At 33.0% G+C, this 19029-nt stretch overlaps 2 protein-coding genes across 3 annotated transcripts; both read left to right on the top strand.

Moving 5' to 3' along the window:
* The first annotated feature begins 204 nt into the window (after positions 1-204).
* LOC109804502 (LEAF RUST 10 DISEASE-RESISTANCE LOCUS RECEPTOR-LIKE PROTEIN KINASE-like 2.1) lies at positions 205-5000 on the top strand. Its single transcript, XM_020366341.3, has 3 exons — positions 205-1797; positions 3418-3453; positions 3668-5000. Exons 1-3 carry the CDS (start codon positions 984-986, stop codon positions 4798-4800), a joined length of 1983 nt encoding a protein of 660 aa, XP_020221930.2. The 5' UTR covers positions 205-983; the 3' UTR covers positions 4801-5000.
* A 2529-nt stretch (positions 5001-7529) lies between these two features.
* On the top strand, positions 7530-14500 carry LOC109803676 (phosphoglucomutase, cytoplasmic). 2 transcript variants are annotated; one of them, XM_020365360.3, is made up of 19 exons: positions 7530-7548; positions 7643-7741; positions 8083-8164; positions 8365-8420; positions 8840-8953; positions 9127-9189; positions 9874-9993; positions 10113-10213; positions 10543-10602; positions 10692-10791; positions 10897-11054; positions 11142-11237; positions 11722-11785; positions 11866-11947; positions 12047-12219; positions 12325-12401; positions 13646-13778; positions 13995-14111; positions 14192-14500. In XM_020365360.3, exons 2-19 carry the CDS (start codon positions 7661-7663, stop codon positions 14261-14263), a joined length of 1749 nt encoding a protein of 582 aa, XP_020220949.1. In that variant the 5' UTR covers positions 7530-7548; positions 7643-7660; the 3' UTR covers positions 14264-14500. The 2 variants fall into 2 exon arrangements, with proteins under 2 accessions (XP_020220949.1, XP_029128218.1); XM_029272385.2 differs by lacking the exon at positions 7530-7548 and having other exon boundaries at positions 7555-7741.
* The last annotated feature ends 4529 nt before the right edge of the window (positions 14501-19029 follow it).

The following is a 19029-nucleotide window of genomic DNA, read 5'->3' as shown; positions in this document are numbered from 1 at the left end:
GCTTTTTAATGTATTTATTATTTTTTAAAAAGTTATTTAAAAAATAATTCATCAAGATGGAGTGGTTTGTACTCTTTATTAGTCTTTAGTCACTCAACCAAGTTAAATAAAAATAAATAAAAAAATAAAATGAACTCGGTTCCTAGCTCTGGAAGCTACTCATAAGGCGCAACAAGTTCAAACACGATGCCAGCGCCCAGCACAAGGATTTGGTTCAATCTCCCATGGTTCAAGCGTTGGTGATGCGATTGGGTTGACGATGTCGCTAACCTTTTAAAATCCATTAGGCCCAATATTTTGGGCTTCATCCAATAAAATAATTCTCCTTTTTTTGCCATGAGTCACGCTACAATTGCCCAACAAGTGATTTTCAATTTTTGAAATTTCTACAAGTCTTAATCAATTATTATCCAACTAACATGAGAGATTTCTTTTTTTTTTTCTCGCTTGATAAGGAGTATTACTCCTTCCCATTAAGTCGACTCTTAATCTCTTATAGTCAAAGTAATGTTTTCAGTCACAACTTTAAATCTAAGACAAAAATTGAACCTGATTTTATAAAAAAATGATGTGTAGTATACTTGGAAAATTTTTCAAAGATATTTGTAATGAAAAAGACAGAAATCTAGGTTTGGAACTCTTGAAGATATTTTCACGTTACTTGATAGCGGTCATTTTTTGCCGGTCGCACATATCCTTTTCCCCGATCCGTGCCACGCACGGGTAAATTGCCAATGCGCCTAAAGTTACTCTACTGTCATTCTCCAAGTCAAATGAATTGATACTTGTGTTATCCACTCAAATTATTTTAGCTATCCTCGTTTCACATAATTATATATAATACTAGTTACTACACATGATCGCATCCATTTTTCAAATCAACGCACTCACTTACAAGCTTGCTTTATCTTCCTCTTTTTCCCTTCCTTAAAAAACCAACTTCTCACCTTCACACTCACCACATCGAGTTTTCAACAAAAACCATGTCAGGCCTCGTCCCAACCTTTCCATCTTCCTATGTAAAAATGACTCCTCACTCTTCCTTCCTTGCATCCCTACTCATACTTGCTTTCTTCTTACCAACTTTGCCACAATGCTACTCTCAGGAAAACGACACCTACTCTATTTGCCGCCAATCATTATTCAGTTGTGGAACTCTCACCAACATATCCTATCCTTTCTGGGGAGGGAATCGACCTCACTTTTGTGGCCGCAATGGCTTCAACCTCACCTGCATGCATAATCAAAGCACTTCGCTTCAACTTGGTTCCCAAAAGTTCAATGTGCTAAACATTAACCAAACCGCTTCCACCTTGAGACTGGTGCGAACAGACCTTGTCTATGATCGCTGTTCTTCCAATTTCACCAACACTTCTCTGAGTGCCACTCCCTTTAGTTTTCTTCCCGCTGTTCAGAATGTGACTGTATTCTACGAATGTCCCTCGGGGAATTCAGTTGTGGGAAACAGTTTTACGTGCCGGAATGATAGTAATAAACATGCTTTCTATGTGGTCAATGGAACTCAGCTGAAGCAGTTCCTGGATCTTCAGAAGTGTGGGGTTAGTGTTCAGGTGCAGGTTTCACAGGGTGTTGTTTGGGACTCTAAAAGTGGAGTTGGGACGCTGGAGAAAGCGCTGGATCAAGGGTTTGAGGTAGAGTATGATGCAGAGTGGAGTTCTCAGTGCACAGCATGCAAGGAATCTGGAGGAGCATGTGGGGCGATTGAGAATGATTTGGCTCAGTTTTCTTGTTATTGCTCCGGTGGAACTCATGGTTCAGTGTGCTCAACACATAAGAGTATGTTATCTTTTCTCTGCTCTCTTCTCCGTAATAATCTTGGATCATTTAATAATAATATTCTCTCCTCTTTTTGGTCTTATACACATGTTTAACTCATTCCATTTTTCATAAAGGTTAGATAAATAATGAAGGAGATTCTATGTCCCCTCTTCCCATTCTGCCTGAATGCCTTGCTAATAACTCTGGCAACTGGCACGTGTAATGAAAAACTCAAGATTATAGTTCACCTCAAACATATCAAAACTATGCTTTAAATAGAAAAATAAGTCCAACTTTAGTTTACTTTAGTAATTCTATACGGCGCAAAGATTGGATATGATGTGTTGAATGAGTAATTAAAGATTGAGAATTTGTAGTGTGTAGTGGGAGTTCAGGCAATTAATCAGTCCAAATGTGATAGCTTTATTCATTAAATCATCCTTCAGAGAAACCCATTTGCTCTTTTCAGTACTTGAAATCACAAGGCTATTTATCATAATCTGTATATAAAAGTATCTATTAATTCTATGTCGCACATCCAAATTGTTCTACCGAATACAAACTCTGCTGCAGGTTCAAGCAATTGCACTGTAGTATTAAAATTTACTCATGATTTAGGCCAATGTATTGTGTTTGTAAACTATGGTATTAAAATTTAAAAATCGTACTTCAATCAATTTCATAGTAATAATTTATTGATTTTCTTCTGTCAATGTTGACTTCTGAGTGTCTAGCTAGTAGTGTGGGAAATAAATTAATGTGTCATGTGTGTCATGAGAGTTGAGACAGAGACAGAGACAGGATTAAATAATACGGATTCTCCATTTTCAATAACTGTTACTTACCTAAAATGTGTTGAATATTGTAGCACACATCATCAACTTTTGGTTTCTAATATTGTCATAAGTTGACCTGTATGCTGTAGCTGAGAAGTTCCAGTTAACCGGGAACCCCATTTCTTCTTAAAAAAGTATACTTTGTGCAGCTGTGCATGAAAGGGTAAACATCAACGTCTGTGTATAGTACTAATAATAACAATAATAAAATCATTAAGTTTTCTTTTATTATTTTAATGGATGGAAAATTGAAAATTGAGTCGAATCTCTAGAGACGATTGAGAAAACAGGTCACCGAAAGTGGACATTGGAGCACCCATCGCATGACTAATTTGCATGCAACACTTTCTGCTTGTTTTCCGCAATGGTTGACTTAACATTGTTTTCCCGAGTAATTTATTGGCAATGATTCATGGTGAGGTTTAGGTACATATCATATTACACCGAATTATGTTTGAAAAAAATGACTTAAGCTATCTAATGGTTAGCTATTTTGTCATAAAATTTTAGGATTGAACATAAGCATAACAGTAATAATTGTTTTAAAATAGTAATAGTATTCAGTATATGATAAAAATACCTTTCAGTTTAAGAATCGAACATAAACATAAACATAACGGTTATAATTAGCCATGTGACAAACTGACAATCACCTCTCAACACTCTTAACATGTCAAATTCTATACTTTTTTCTTTTCCCCTCGATGTGAAATTTTGAGGTATTCGTTTTCCCATGACAAATACAGAATGAGAAGTTCTGAAACCGAGCAATCTAACTGTGATGTACGCTTATTCATGGCAGGTGGAAGGAAGCACAGAGTGTTGAAGCTGGTTTTAGGTACAGCTTTTGTCAAACTTTTTTCCTCATTAGACGCATTCTGGACATATATAAGGCAACAATTTGTTTCTGTATCTGATATCTTACCAAGAAAATAAGAATAAAATGCATGCCCATGAAATTTATACCAAACTCGTTAATTTTCTCGAAATCTTAATTATTTTCATGTCTACTAATGTAGTGAATGACACTTGACCCCTAACTCTGCTAACAGGTTTCATTGGAACTGGATTTGCATTACCTCTAATAGCTGTCATCATATGCCGTAACAAAGCTATGATATGGAAGTTTATATTAACACAATGTGGCAAGATAAAAAGGGATGATCGAGCTATAGAAGCCTTCCTTGAAAGCCAAGGTTCCATGGGTCTAAAAAGATACAGTTACACTGATGTCAAGAAAATGACGGACTCCTTCAAAATCAAACTGGGAGAAGGTGGTTACGGTTCAGTATACAAAGGAAAATTACTCAACGGTTGCTCAGCGGCAGTGAAGATTCTAAACGAGTCAAAAGGAAACGGCGAGGAATTTATCAACGAGGTTGCTAGCATAAGCAAAACATCCCATGTTAACATTGTGTCTCTCCTTGGATTTTGTCTAGAAGGAAGCAGAAAAGCTCTCATCTACGAATTCATGCCGAATGGTTCACTTGAAAAGTACCTTCACAATAAGAAGGCAGATAAAAGTGAAACTACAACTCCATGGTTGAGTTGGGAGAGATTGCACGAGATTGCAATAGGCATAGCACGAGGACTCGAGTACTTGCACAAAGGATGCAACACTCGAATTCTTCATTTCGACATTAAGCCACATAACATTCTTTTGGATGGAAGTTACCGACCCAAGATATCAGATTTTGGGCTTGCCAAGCTGAGCACAAGAGATGAAAGCATCATTTCAATGTCAAATGCTAGAGGGACAATAGGGTACGTGGCTCCGGAACTATTTAACAAAAGTTTTGGAGGTGTTTCACACAAGAGTGATGTTTACAGCTACGGAATGATGCTGCTAGAAATGGTTGGAGGGCATAAGAACGTGGACGTTGATGAAGCTAGTCGCTCAAGCGAGAAATATTTCCCGCAATTGGTTATTTATAAGAAGCTTGAGCAGGGTAGTGATTTTGGAGTTGATGGGGAAAATGAGATAGCCAAGAGAATGACTATGGTGGGTTTGTGGTGCATTCAGACAATTCCTTCTCATAGACCTACCATAAGTAGAGTGATTGACATGTTGGAAGGTACCACGGATTCATTGGAAATGCCACCCAAACCTTTCCTCTCTTCTCCTCCAAGATCAACAACAACGGATTTTTCCACTGCGGTATCCAAATCACTACAAAGTGTCTAATGTCTTCTATCAACAATTACGTGCAAATTACGGTATTGATGATCAAAGTTAGTGCTTTGGTCGCTGTGTCTTTCGTTATTCTATATATTATGCAACTTTTTTATTTGTTTAATATTTTCCTTGCAAGATATATATTAACTTAATATAAACATGTAACATCTTTTACAACATTTCATGTTTAGCGTTCAGTATTTTAGTTATTTTGTACTTCATAATCATATATCGCTACCAACGAATTTATCCCGTTGCTATTGTTAAACATTAGACATAGCAGTAAAATTAAAGGTGTTTGAAGCTAGTACTATGATTTATCCTATTGCTGTTAGAGATAGTGAAAAATGAGGTGTTCAAGTTAGTTGAAGCAAATATGATTTTTCCTATTTCTGTTGATTCGTGCGTGAGCGAGTCAAATTTAAGTGAACCCAAAAAAGATGGGGCGACATTAATTAGTAATTAAAAAGGTGAATTAACCCTCACAAAAATTCTCACTAAAGATGTGTGACGATTGCAAGAAATTGAACCAAACCGTAAAACATCCACTTTCCACAGTGTTCAAAAAGTTAGGTGAACAACAGTTCTATTATTTTCTTGATATGGCTACGACAATTCTACCCGAATCTAATATAGATACTTGTAATAGATAGAGTAAATACTCATTTAATGAATGAGTTGGCCACCATGTAGTTACTCATAAAATTTAATGGAAATGAATAAGGGTATAAGTATTACCCACCTTGCTTGGATCCGCACTTAAATAATTAGTTATTATTAATAAAATGGACAATATATATATATATATATATATATATATATATATATATATATATATATATATTACTCTTAAGAAATATGTTGGTGAAAAAAAATAAAATGTAATAGAACAGTATAAATGTCTAAAAAATGTGAAGACCAAAAGAAGATAATCCTTTTATAAATATTAATAAGGTTGAAATATTTCATGTTTCTATAAATCTTATTTAAAAATAATATAAAATAAAAATAATAAAAGTTACAGTATATAAATAAAAAATGTTAGACGTGGTTATAAAATAAATGAATACGTGATTATAAAATAAGTAAATAATTATTATTGATAAATTAAATAATTAATTTTTTACGTATATATATGTATATATATTTATATGAAGATGGAAAAAAGATTAATATATAATAAAGAGATATAATTTTTTTTTTTTAAATGGAAAGCAAAGAAAGAAATCCCCTTTGTAAAAGCTAATTTACCTTAGTCGTCTTTCCAAATGACAATTTCTAATTTGATGAATGATGGTAGGAGAAGGAAAAGGCTCCCCATTCTGGTTCACTACATGTGAAGAAAAGAGGTTTCAACTACATACGGTGATTGCATAACTAATGGCAGTTCAAAAGTTGCGTAAAGGTTAAGTATCAATAACTGCATAAATATATACAAGAGCAGGATCTATGACTTGGTTCATAGTGCTACTTGGGCGATTTATTAAGTTTGTTATTTAAATTTTATCAATTTATGAATTGTGTTTTGTTTATTCTTTGACACTCTATGTTTCAATTGATCAATGGGCCATGGGTTATACTTTGTTGAATTCTTATTTAAAGAAAGGTACAAAACATTCAGCCAATAAAAATACATATAGCTGTGTTACTTTCATTGCCTAATGTCTATTTTGGTGATTAAATTATGGATCAGTATCATAATGTATAAGCGGAAGAAAAGCGATTCTAGACATGTGGTTCGGTTTAGTTTGGCACGTCATGATAAAATGGAATAAACTTTTTTGAGATTGGAATATTACCAAAGCAAAAATAAATATGGTATTTTTTTTAACATATTTTCTTATTTTAAAACAGAAGTCAAATCTCAATTTCTTTTGGTACCATGTATGAACTTAATAGAACAACAAAAGATATATTACAGTTAAATGAAATTAAATATACTAAATAAAACTTAATTATCATTCTATTGTTTCAATAATTTTATGATAAAATAAAACAAACTAATTCTACCACGCACATCTTAAATTTAAAGGAAAAACTGTGAAATGAAATTAAATAATATACATTCATCAAATTTTGTATTATTTTGAAGGAACACAAAACTATTCATTTTTTTTTTCACTAAAGACGCTCTCAATTAAAAGTTGGAGATTAATTTTCTTAGAGTTTTCTTAGAGATGTAAAATCATTTAAGTAAATTTTGTTTTTCCTAAAGTTTTTCCATACACAAATTTATTTTTATAAAGTTTGATTATTTTTTTTATATTTAAAAAAATTAAAATTCGATCTCTAACTATTTTAATAAACGACATGATCCTTTGTCATTTGCACCTATTTAAATTAATCTTAAAGTTAGCTTGAACTATTATTTTTATGATGATATATAAGTTATAAGTATAGCATATAATGTAGTATTTTTTAATTTTGATGACATAGATAAATAAATTAAAATTATGAGTGAAATATAAATGATTAATTTAGATAAAAAATTTTAAAAATACAAATATAAAAATATAGAACTAGTTTTTTTTAATAAAAAATTTAAATTAAGACAAAATACAATCTCATACAAGACACGGCCATTTTTCAACTTGTCTTATCTTAAATTAACCCCCAAACAGAGCGTAAGTAAGTGTGTAAAAAAATATAATTATTTTTAGAAAATAATAGCAAGGTGTTGGAAAATGGAAAATGGAAAATGGAAAACGGAAAGACACGGCCATAAATTTGCTGGTGGCACGAATGTGATCCCCATAGGTTCTGTCCTTGTTCCCTTGGCCCCTATATATTCACATGCACCGCATGCTTCTCTCACTTCCACACTTTCTCTGAAATCCTTTGATTTGTTCAGGTACTATACTACCCAGCCATGGTGCTCTTCAATGTCTCACGCCTACAGACCACTCCCTTTGATGGCCAGAAGCCCGGAACCTCTGGTCTCCGCAAGAAGGTTTCGTTTCTTCCCATTTCATCCTTTGCTTTTCCTGCCGGATATATTCTTTCTTATTTTGTTCTTTTTGACAATTCTGCTACCGGATCTTCTCTTTTGCTGAGATCTTCCCAATCCGATCTGATTTCGATCAACTTGTCGTGCACTGTGTTTCATATGAATCGTGATTCGATTCGTTTTAAGCAATCTACGATCAATCAAATTGTTTAGCCCTTTGGAATTGCATTCTACTTTTAATTAAATTTTCTGTTGCAAGATCTGTTTCGCATTGGTGCTTGTTTCCTCTTCATTGCTCATTCATTACCTGTGCGATTAATAGTTGGTCGGCTGGATCTTTTCAGGTGAAAGTATTCGTGCAACCTCATTACCTTCATAACTTTGTTCAGGCAACATTCAATGCGTTAACTGAGGAGAAAGTTAGAGGTAGGAGTTCTTCATGTCTTACTTTGCTTCAAACTCACGCTAGCCAAATATTGCCAGTTTTACTGCGCCAGAAACCAACATGCTTTTTTTTTGTTCTCATAATAAAAGAAGATATGGATCATATATTTTCAGAAATTGTTTTCTTTTTTAGTTTCCATTATACCGTGGGATTGTTAGAACCGTTTCTTTTATTCTTGTAGGTGCAACGCTAGTTGTATCCGGTGATGGTCGTTATTTTTCAAAGGAAGCTATTCAGGTGCTTTTTCACTGTCCACTTCTCTTGCTTTTTAATGTACACTTCTTGGTGTCTAAGGTAGTTGGTTTATTGATTATGTTATGAGTGCTGTCAAATTGGTAATATACTTTGGGAAACTTTTCATTTACATTGCTCTGATGTCTTACGAAATTTCTTTGATGTTGTCACTTTGAAATTGAGCGCTTATTTTCTTTGTTTTAATTTGATTTGTACTGTCCTGTACATCTAAACTAGGTAGGCACTTTAACTAATCTGACTGCACCACTTGTGGTCTTTTGGATATTGTCGAGATCCCACATTGACTAAATAAATATCACTCTGGAAAAGAGACTTGTTTTGTTTCTTTTAACTTACTATACCATTGGATATGTATCTTGTCACTTATGACTTATATGAGAGAACATTCATTCCTTGTGCAGATTATAACTAAAATGTCAGCAGCAAATGGAGTAAGACGTGTTTGGATTGGTCAAAATGGATTGCTGTCAACTCCTGCAGTATCTGCTGTTATACGTGAAAGAGTTGGAGCTGACGTGAGTAATTTTTTCTATAGTTTGCTTCTCATTGTTCTTGCTTCTCTCTATTATGCTTAGAATATGTTTGTTTCCTTGAAGTTAATCAATATTTTTATGGTGGAATTACAATAGGTATCATTTTGTTCTGAATTAAATCAAAATAGTGGATAAAAAAATTGTTATCTTTACAGGGAGCCAAGGCAACAGGTGCATTTATACTGACAGCAAGTCACAATCCTGGTGGCCCTAATGAGGCAAGTACTGCCATATTTTTACTTTAGTCATTTCTGGATGAATTAAATTGGATTGCTGAGTATGATGACATCTGGTATAAGGATTTAATGTGCGGATCTCTGTTTTGGTCAATTTGTGAAATCTGAACTTAGTTGACTGACATTTAGCCTGTAGCTTGGCCACTTGAATTATTTGAGGTTGAACTTTATTGCTTGGATCAATGTAATTTATGTGGAACATGAATTCACAATTTATTTGATAACACTTTTGTACTCTTCTGTTCCAACTTGATCACATGATTAGTGATATGGCAAGTGGTTCCCAGATGATACTTTTTATTAGGATCTGTTTGGATAGTTAAAAACCAAATAGCAAGAAATAGTGGGAAAACATACGATTACATTTATGTGACCAAGAAAATATTTTTGTGTGTCCCTTCCCCAAAAAGTCAAATAAGCTTTCAGCCATGATCAATTACCTTTAGGTTTTAAAATCAGTTTCTTTCTCTCAGATATCAACAAGACATAATATTAAGTTAATAAGGTGAATATTTTCAAAGGTAAATGTTGGACTGGATGGGTGTTAGTCTTGATTTTAAAGAAGTAGAGTGAATGTAGGTTTCTTTTTTGGTATTATGGTGAGACCTTGTTGCTTACTAATTAACACTGGATGATTGTTACTGTCTTTTGGTTTCCATTATGCAGGATTTTGGGATTAAATATAACATGGAAAATGGTGGACCTGCACCAGAGGGAATTACTAACAAGATATATGAATTCACAACAACAATTAAGGAGTACTTGATTGCTGAAGATCTGCCAGATGTACTGCTCGTAACTTGGCTACAAATGCTTCCCTTTTCTTTACCACCTTGTTTTTAGATCAGTGTGCAATGTGTTTCATCAACCTAAACCTGGTTCTCCATTCTCTATTTGTTTCCCAGGTGGATATCACCACAGCTGGTGTTACAAACTTTACAGGCCCTGAAGGACCATTTGATGTTGAGGTGTTTGACTCAGCAAGTGACTATATAAAATTGATGAAGTGAGATTTTTTTACAACTTTATCTTACACTCTGCATTTATGCAAAGAAGTTTCATGTTAAATGGATTTATTTGTAACATGCCATTATGCCAATTAACCTGCAAAACTGGAGAACATTGAAGGAAGAAAATGTTTAAATTAGTCAAACTGCAAGAGTTTGTTTTAATAGACTTTCCTGCCTTTTCCATTTGGAGTATTCATTTTTGAGTCGCATGAGGCAGTTCTTACTACAACCAATCTTGATTTTAATAGATCATCAAAATGTTCTAGTGTTCACAAGTGCTTCCACTGATTCAATCCTTTCTTATCCCATGATTGAAATTTTGCAGGTCAATTTTTGATTTTGAATCTATCAGGAAACTGCTGTCATCTCCTAAATTCACATTCTGGTATATTTTGTGGTGGTTAAACTGAGATTTATTTGTTATATTTTCTTCATCTCAAAACCTAATGGTAAGTTTCTTTAACTTAATTGAAGTTATGATGCACTACATGGGGTTGCTGGAGCTTATGCCAAGCGTATTTTTGTGGATGAACTTGGGGCACAAGAAAGCTCTTTACTGAACTGTACACCAAAGGTCTTACTCTATTGTTGATTAATGCCAAGGATAGCTTTATTTAAGTATTCTAAATGATATAGTGTTGATTTACCTTCGATTTGTGGATGACTTTGTTGGATATAGGAAGACTTTGGAGGAGGGCACCCAGACCCCAATTTGACATATGCAAAAGAGTTGGTTGCTCGGTTGGGATTGGGCAAAACAGAACCACAAGAAGAGCCCCCAGAGTTTGGTGCGGCTGCTGATGGTGATGCAGATCGCAACATGATACTTGGTAAAAGGTAGTGTTGCCCTTCATTTGTATTTTGTGATGTTTAAATATTTTTGAACCTTTTGTGTGTAATATTTATGTATCCCTTGTTTGTTAGGTTTTTTGTCACTCCTTCAGATTCCGTGGCCATTATTGCTGCAAATGCTGTTGAATCTATACCATACTTCTCTGCTGGTTTAAAGGGTGTTGCCAGGTTTTCATCATACTTTTCAAGTCTTAAACTTCTCTCTGTCTCAATTTCATCATCAGTGTGTTTTTGCATGCAAATAAGCATGTGTGGCAATGTGCATTTGTGTGTCATGCAGTAATTGCAGGGTTATACTTGCATATGCTTGGTAGTTATCAACTATCTTGTAATCATCTAGCTAGTTGCTGCAACAGGTGTGATTAAATTTGTTTCTAGTTGGACAATGAAATGTCTCCCACAATTTTGTTGTTTTAAAAAAAAAATTAATCAATAATAGGTGGTGCGTTACAAAGAGAGTGTTGCTAACATTTGTCTTGAATTAAATACAAAGGTTTAAATATTTATACTTGTTGGTTATATATTTCTCCCAATGACCAAAGTTGATCTTCCATTGGTTCTTGAGCTTATATGCTAACAACTTGATCGTTTGGGTTACTTAATTTTCTTATCACCACCGATATATTAATTTTAAATTATAAATATTTTATAGGAGCATGCCAACCTCGGCTGCCCTGGATGTTGTGGCCAAACATCTGAATTTGAAGTTTTTTGAGGTACTCTCTTCCAGTGTCTTCAAGTATGAAAATGCTCACTGGTGACATAGATATGTGATTTAATTTATTTTTAATGCCAGGTCCCCACCGGTTGGAAGTTCTTTGGTAATTTAATGGATGCTGGATTGTGTTCAGTCTGTGGTGAAGAAAGTTTCGGGACTGGTACGAGTTTGCTTTTAGCATTAAGAGGAGCAAACTACAACTTTAAACTTTATTAAAACCTAGTTTTATCATGTGATTATTCCTTTTGTTTGTGGATAGGTTCTGACCATATCCGTGAAAAAGATGGAATCTGGGCAGTTTTGGCCTGGCTGTCTATACTTGCGTATAAAAATAAAGATACACTTGAAGACAAGCTTGTTACCGTTGAAGATATTGTTCGCCAGCATTGGGCTACTTATGGGCGCCACTATTATACACGATATGACTACGAGGTATGATACAATCATATTTTGTCTTACTTTGGCATAATCTGTCTTGATAATCAGTTAATGACCTTTTTTTTTTTTTTTTTTTTTTTTATTTTTTTATATAAAAAGAATGTGGATGCAGGTGCAGCAAAGGAATTGATGGGATATCTGGTCAAGCTGCAGTCCTCACTTTCAGAAGTCAATGAGTATGCTAATTTAGTACACCAACATTATTTTAATATTGAGATTGCTTATAGTATGAATTTCTTATGATGATGTAAAGGTCCATTTGGTTGCCAAAATAGGATAAAAGTAAGATAAACATTAATCTTATCACATGTCTGATTCATATCATGATGATAATAAACTAGATAACTTTATAACAATATGTATTTTGTGTTTAATATATACCAATTAGATATTATATAAATTATATTCAAATAACCAAATTTTTGTATCCTTAAAATTACATATAATTTTTTAAAACAATAAGTTTTACTTTAATTATTTAAAAATTTTAATTGTTATAACTAGTATTTTAATATGTGCAATGCATATATATGTTTATGGTATATAATTAAATTTATAATAAATTATATATAAATGAATACTATATTTGACAAATATGTAAATTATATTTAAAATTTGTATAAGTAGATATTTTTAAATATATAAAATATTACAATTATATAATATTTTTAAAATTATAATTATTATTCAAATGTTTTTCTAAAAAAATATTTAAGTAATAATTTTATTTTAATATTTTAGTTAATAATATACTTTAAATTTACATGTCAAAATTACTATAATTATATATAAATTAAATGCTGAATGTAAAATTTATAATATATATTTTATGAATTAATATTTAATACTATATATGTTATTTATTATATATATATGTAGTATAATATCTCTAAAAATATATATATGTAGCATAATATAATATAAATAATAATTTTAATTTTAATTTTTTGGTTAATAATTATTTTAAATTTACATGTCAAAATTATTATAATTATAAATAAGATAAAATTTTGAAATGTAAATATAACCTTTTTTTGTTGTCCCTTTGAATGTTTGAAATGTAATGAAGTATAATTCGATTGATTTTTTGGTTTTTAGAGAGGATATCCATATTCTTATTTTAAATTATTCATAATTTATGGTTGGTTCGATTGGACCACCTTGAAAAGAGAACATTAAGCCCAACTTCCTGTGTGTCATCCTCCAGCGTCACCTCAAGTGGCTGATCATATACATCTGTTCCTTAGCTTATGGATGGCTAGTATGAATGGAAATTACTGATTACTGAGGATTGAGTCTAAAATTAATTAGTCGATGAACTTGGAATGATGAATCTGTTATATTTACTTTTAAAATTACTCCATGAGTTGAATTTGTGGATTATCATAAATCTAACGAATTTTATTCGCTGTCCTTTTAGGATTGTGAAGGGGGTAAGGTCAGATGTTTCTAATGTTGTAAACGCTGATGAATTTGAATACAAAGATCCCGTCGATGGTTCCGTTTCATCACACCAGGGAATCCGATATTTGTTTGAGGACGGATCACGATTGGTGAGTTTACTGACTTAATTGTAAAGGGATTTCAGGTGGACTTTTGGAATTCAAAGTGCATTTTCTTGCGTATAATTATTAATTATCTTTCTTCTTTTCCCATTGATAGAAATTCAAAATTAATGTGGGATGTTGTTTTGATGGATGTATTCCATTTTTCATTGTTTTACGGACTTTATTAATTGTTTTGTTTTCATGTTAAATATGTTACCTTAGATTTTCCGCCTCTCTGGAACTGGATCAGAAGGTGCAACTATTAGACTGTACATTGAGCAATATGAGAAAGATCCATCAAAGATTGGGAGACTTTCAAATGAAGCACTTGCTCCTCTTGTAAGATGCTAATAATATTTAAATATAAAAGTTCTGCCAAGCTTGTAATCTTTTGACCAACTGGAATATTCCAATTACAGGTGGAAGTTGCATTGAAACTTTCAAAGATGGAGGAATTCACTGGTCGATCCGCTCCAACAGTCATTACATGAACGCATACAAGTGGAAGGCGATAAAATCTGAAGCTTCATCGAGTCATTTCTTGTTTGTCCAGTTTCTATCCAGTATCTTAGGGATGGGCGACCTGTACTGTTGTTTGCAGCCTTTGTTTGCTATGGGCACTTGAGTGGAGTTTAAATTGCTTTATTTCTAAATTTTGATGTGCTGAATAATTTGCAACTGCCGAATGCAGATCATAAGTCTTAATGTAATGATTCCTCTTGTATTTATTGGGGGCGCTCTTTCCTTCCTTCTTTTGGTCTTGCCGTGAAAGTTGACGAGCTGAACATGCTAGCTGTGTCGTTGCAAATATCTTTTATTTTCGGGTTATGGGTCATCCTGGATAAATTCCTTGCTTATGTGAACCAGAACCAACCCTCATTATCTAGCATAACGTGCTACCATTGCAGAAGCAACTTCTAAAGAAAACAGAATACATTACCCAAAATCAGTCATTTGATGAGGGAGGACGAGGAAGGAGTTGAGAATTTTAAAGTCACGTACAGTGTTTTAATGTGAAAGAGCTGTTGCCAAAAAAAGAATGGTGGAGCCAAGTATATGTTTGATTTCGGTTTTCAAAATGCAACTAAATAAAGTTTTTCAAATAGCTGGTAAAGGAAAGCATAAAACAGAATGTTAAAAACTCGAGAAGAAAATGAGAGAGGGTCTCACAGTTGTTTGCTTTTTAGGTTTTTAAAACACGTGTTATGAAAATAATTTTCAAAATTTAATGGATTTTGGATGAGATCTTAATTGTTCAGTAGTATGAATTTGCTTTTAAAAGATAGATTTTAAAATAGAAAAGAGAAGGAAATCAAAGATGCCTTACTCTAAGGACTGTGAAAATATGTAGGATAGGACATTGTTTTATAACCCAAATAAATCTTAACCTATTGGGCCTGAGGGCCCAAATTGGAGTCTGGGCTGACAAATTTCGTTTGTCAAGTTACTCCTGTTTGATTTGACTAAAACGGAAAATGGCTAACCCAACAAAAAAAAAAGAAGTAAAAGGACTAGACCCGCAGATCGTAGTACGGGAGAGCAACCTGGTAGAGCTGTGCTTGTAGTGGCACAATGGGAATGATCAAAATCTTCAATACCGAACAATTAACCTTTCGAGTACAAGCCAGAGAGAGATTTTTAAGAGAAAATTTTCATTTCTAGATACCAAAATTCATAAATATTATAATTTTTTTATTAAAGTTATATATGAAAATTTCATTTCATTTTTTAGCTTTAAATATATTTTTAAGTATTACATTTTGGTTTTTTTTATTTATTAAAATTTACGAAATCGACTAAATTAAATCAGGTGTGGAATAATTAACCAAAAATAAAAAAGTAAATCAATTTAATACATAAGGATAAATTTGTAATTCAGCAAATAATTTTGAGTGGCTAATGACTGTTTTTTTTTTCACTCATTAAACGAATAAAATCCCTAAATTCCTAAACCGTAATTGGCATCTCACTTGAGTCAAGCCAGCTAAGCGACAGATCCTTAGTGGTTTAGTTTGAATTGTTACATGAATCCTATCTGCAAGTCAGTGTCCTATCTTATTGCACTCTACCTCTAATTTCTCCATTTTTTCAAACTTTTCTTTGCTGAAAATTTCAAATTTCTGCAGGCATTGATTTATGGAAATGACCTTTTCTTAGCCTCTGTTGATTGGTTCCTCAAAAGGGGTCAAACTTGTTTGTTTTAATTTAAGTGAAATTGATTGATTGATTTTCATTAAATTGCTCCAGTGCAATGGCCTCTGATGATTGATTTTCCTGAAATTGGTCCAGTGCAGTTACTTTTGCCTCCATCCAACAAAGAAACGATAGAGTATTGATTTCATTGTATCATAACTATGAATAGTAGAAAACATATTTGAGACTGTGACTCAGATTGAGACCCTTCTCTCTTTCTCTCTTAATTTTCGATAATATATATATAACAAATGATCAAGTAATCTCGATTTCTTAATATTGTGTTCATTGCTTTCAATCCTTGTCAAGTTGAACTCGCATTTTGCATTTTGAAAGTTACCGTGAAACAACTAAACTACGAATTTTTTTTACCATATTTCCTGTGGCTCTACGAGGATTTCAACTTGAAGATGCTGTTTGTAATCCGTGTGTGAGAAGATAAGATTATAATTAGCTAGATTTTCTCCTTTCCGATCGTATTATAATAATTTGATGGCAAGTTCAGTACAAGCCTCTTAACATAAGTCCTAGTATAATACAAAAGACTAGTTATATCAGGTGACCACATAAGACAAACAACATTCATTAGTTATGCTGTTGTGCTTCCCAAGTCCCAACATTGTTTTCTTACATTAAATAAACGTAAACTCATGAAGTTTTTTATTTTTATATCTTTTCCCCATTTATAATTCATGAATGATTGACCTTGGGTAGGCAACCAGACCTGACTCATCACAAGTTTGATATCATGCTAAACTAAACTATTCTCACAGTCTTAATGTGAACCATAGCCATTTCACAAACTAAGTTGTGGCGTTACTAAATTACAGTGATCCATTTCACCAAAGTTCATTTTGATGGCTGCAACATTATTTTAATTATCCTTGCATTGACCGTTTTATTGAAAAGGTGTAATTTCTAGGAACAGTAAGAGTTATATGTTTAAGACACATAACCCGAGAGTTATATCTTTAAAGACTCTCGTAACATGAGAGTTGCGTTTATGTGTTGAATTTAGATGAAGGTCACAATAAACTTTGATACTGGTTTGTTATTATGTAAGGTTTCATATCAAAGGTTAAAATTGTATTTGAATCAAAATGCATATTAAAACTTAAACAGTTAAACTGCAACAAGGAAGTAAACTAGACTTAAAAAGTAATAACTTAACAACCAATCAGCCATGTTTGTGATTCAGGAAAATTGTACTACTAAACAATAACAAAGAAAGATACATATATAAGTCAAGAATTAATGCAACACTACTTGGGATATGGCAACTGATCAGTGCATAAGGTCCTAAGGACCTGTACCTTCTAGAGTTAGAACATTATGAAACTTATGTTTATCCTATTATTTAATTACTTTATTCATTATGGTTTAATATATTTCTATATAAAACATCCTGGTGTACCAATACCCTACTGTTAATTGCATATGATAAACAAAGATCGGAATAAAGCAAAAAGTTCGAAGATTTGTCCAACCAAATAATATGGTACACGTTCAGCACACACATTATTAATTCTACTATTTCAACCATCTACTTCATCACCTGCAACATCTCATCCTGTAGAGAGATCAACTTGGATGCAAGGGACACACTCACCATCTAATTCACAACCATCTGAAGGCCCTAGATGAAGTGAAACAGTTGTTGCATGGAAGACACAAAGTGGTGGCAAGCCATATCTTGTGTGAGATAGCATTGTACATCTGAAAGGATGAATGAAAATCATCTGTCTCCATATCTTGTTCCCATCCCTCCAAAAAAAAATAGCCCCACATCAATTAATGTAAGATTATTTGACCGTGTTTACTTGTTTGTTTCATTCTCGGTTACTTTGTTTTCTTCCAATCAACCGTGTCTATGGATAACTGGCTATCCTGCTTCCACGAAACCACCGGTTTCCCGACTCCATGGTGGGGGCTCGAGAAATGGTGGCGATGGTTTTTTCCCTCATGTCGGCTATCTAGATTCAGAGGTTATGGAGGGTCACTTTACATTGCCGGCCATAATGCCACATTATAGGTAATAACCATATTGTTGCTACAAAATATTTATGGATTTCAATTTTCGTTATAACCCAAAGCCGAAAATTAATTTGAAAGCTTAACAAAAAATAAGGCCAACATGTACACTACCTTTTAGCATTGACGTCACAAATGCAAAATTAACACAAACATGCGTTGGCTTTGTCGCCAATGCTAGTTTTGTGTCATTCGATATCACTTAAACCATTCACCCAACTCAAGTTTTCTTCCTATAGTTACTCTTTATCCTATTTAAGTGACCGTGCTAATAAAAAAATATTTCATTGTTTGCTTACTCTTGTTCTAATCGATTGAATCTCAGCCGAAAATGATTTAACGAGCCTTTCAAATTCCTTATCAATTTCAATAATGGATACTCTTTACCTTTTTTAAGCAACTATGTTAATATAAAAATATTTCATTGTTTGATTACTTTCATTCTAATTGATTGAATCTTAACAAAAAAAAAGTTTTAATGAGCCTTTCAAATTCCTTATCAATTTCAATGATTATTTTTCTTTCCTTAGATTAAAAAGTTGAATACTAATAAATTTTTTGACTTAAATTTTAGTGATCCTTCATGGTCGTACACTAATAGCACAACTAATAGCAGTGAGTAACAACTAATAACTTAAAATTATAAGTTTGTTGATATAAATACAATAATCTAAACGTGAATTATATAACTTAAATTGTTAGTCAAACAATTCTTATACAAAGTACTACACTGCAATAGTACCAAAATATAAACAACATTGTCATACTCCTAATAGCCACCTTGATATAGCACCTCACATGACTTACATGACTTACACCTGGCGTCATCATATCGATGCTTGGCATCGTCTAAGTAGACAGTGTCGGCTCGATCACATTGGGTTCCACGTAACTTGGGGTTTGACATCACCAAGTCAAAGACATCCTAGTACTTTCACGCTCGATGTCATTCAAACCATGTCTAGCACCATTCCAACTTGATACGAGCCTTTCTCCTCATGTTTGACATCACTGATCCTATGCTTGATGTGAC

Source organism: Cajanus cajan, chromosome 2 (assembly GCF_000230855.2).
Source record: "Cajanus cajan strain Asha chromosome 2, NIPB_CcT2T_4, whole genome shotgun sequence".
Classification (NCBI taxonomy): Eukaryota; Viridiplantae; Streptophyta; class Magnoliopsida; order Fabales; family Fabaceae; genus Cajanus; species Cajanus cajan.
Note: the sequence above shows the minus strand (reverse complement) of the source record. Positions and strands in the feature narration are given on the sequence as shown.

Coding starts and splice junctions, on each gene's coding strand:
- LOC109804502 (XM_020366341.3), top strand. CDS start 984: ATGTCAGGCCTCGTCCCAACCTTTCCATCTTCCTATGTAAAAATGACT. Junction 1,798..3,417: donor AGTGTGCTCAACACATAAGA/GTATGTTATCTT, acceptor TATTCATGGCAG/GTGGAAGGAAGCACAGAGTG. Junction 3,454..3,667: donor AGTGTTGAAGCTGGTTTTAG/GTACAGCTTTTG, acceptor CTCTGCTAACAG/GTTTCATTGGAACTGGATTT.
- LOC109803676 (XM_020365360.3), top strand. CDS start 7,661: ATGGTGCTCTTCAATGTCTCACGCCTACAGACCACTCCCTTTGATGGC. Junction 11,238..11,721: donor GGTTTAAAGGGTGTTGCCAG/GTTTTCATCATA, acceptor AATATTTTATAG/GAGCATGCCAACCTCGGCTG. Junction 13,779..13,994: donor TTGAGGACGGATCACGATTG/GTGAGTTTACTG, acceptor ATGTTACCTTAG/ATTTTCCGCCTCTCTGGAAC.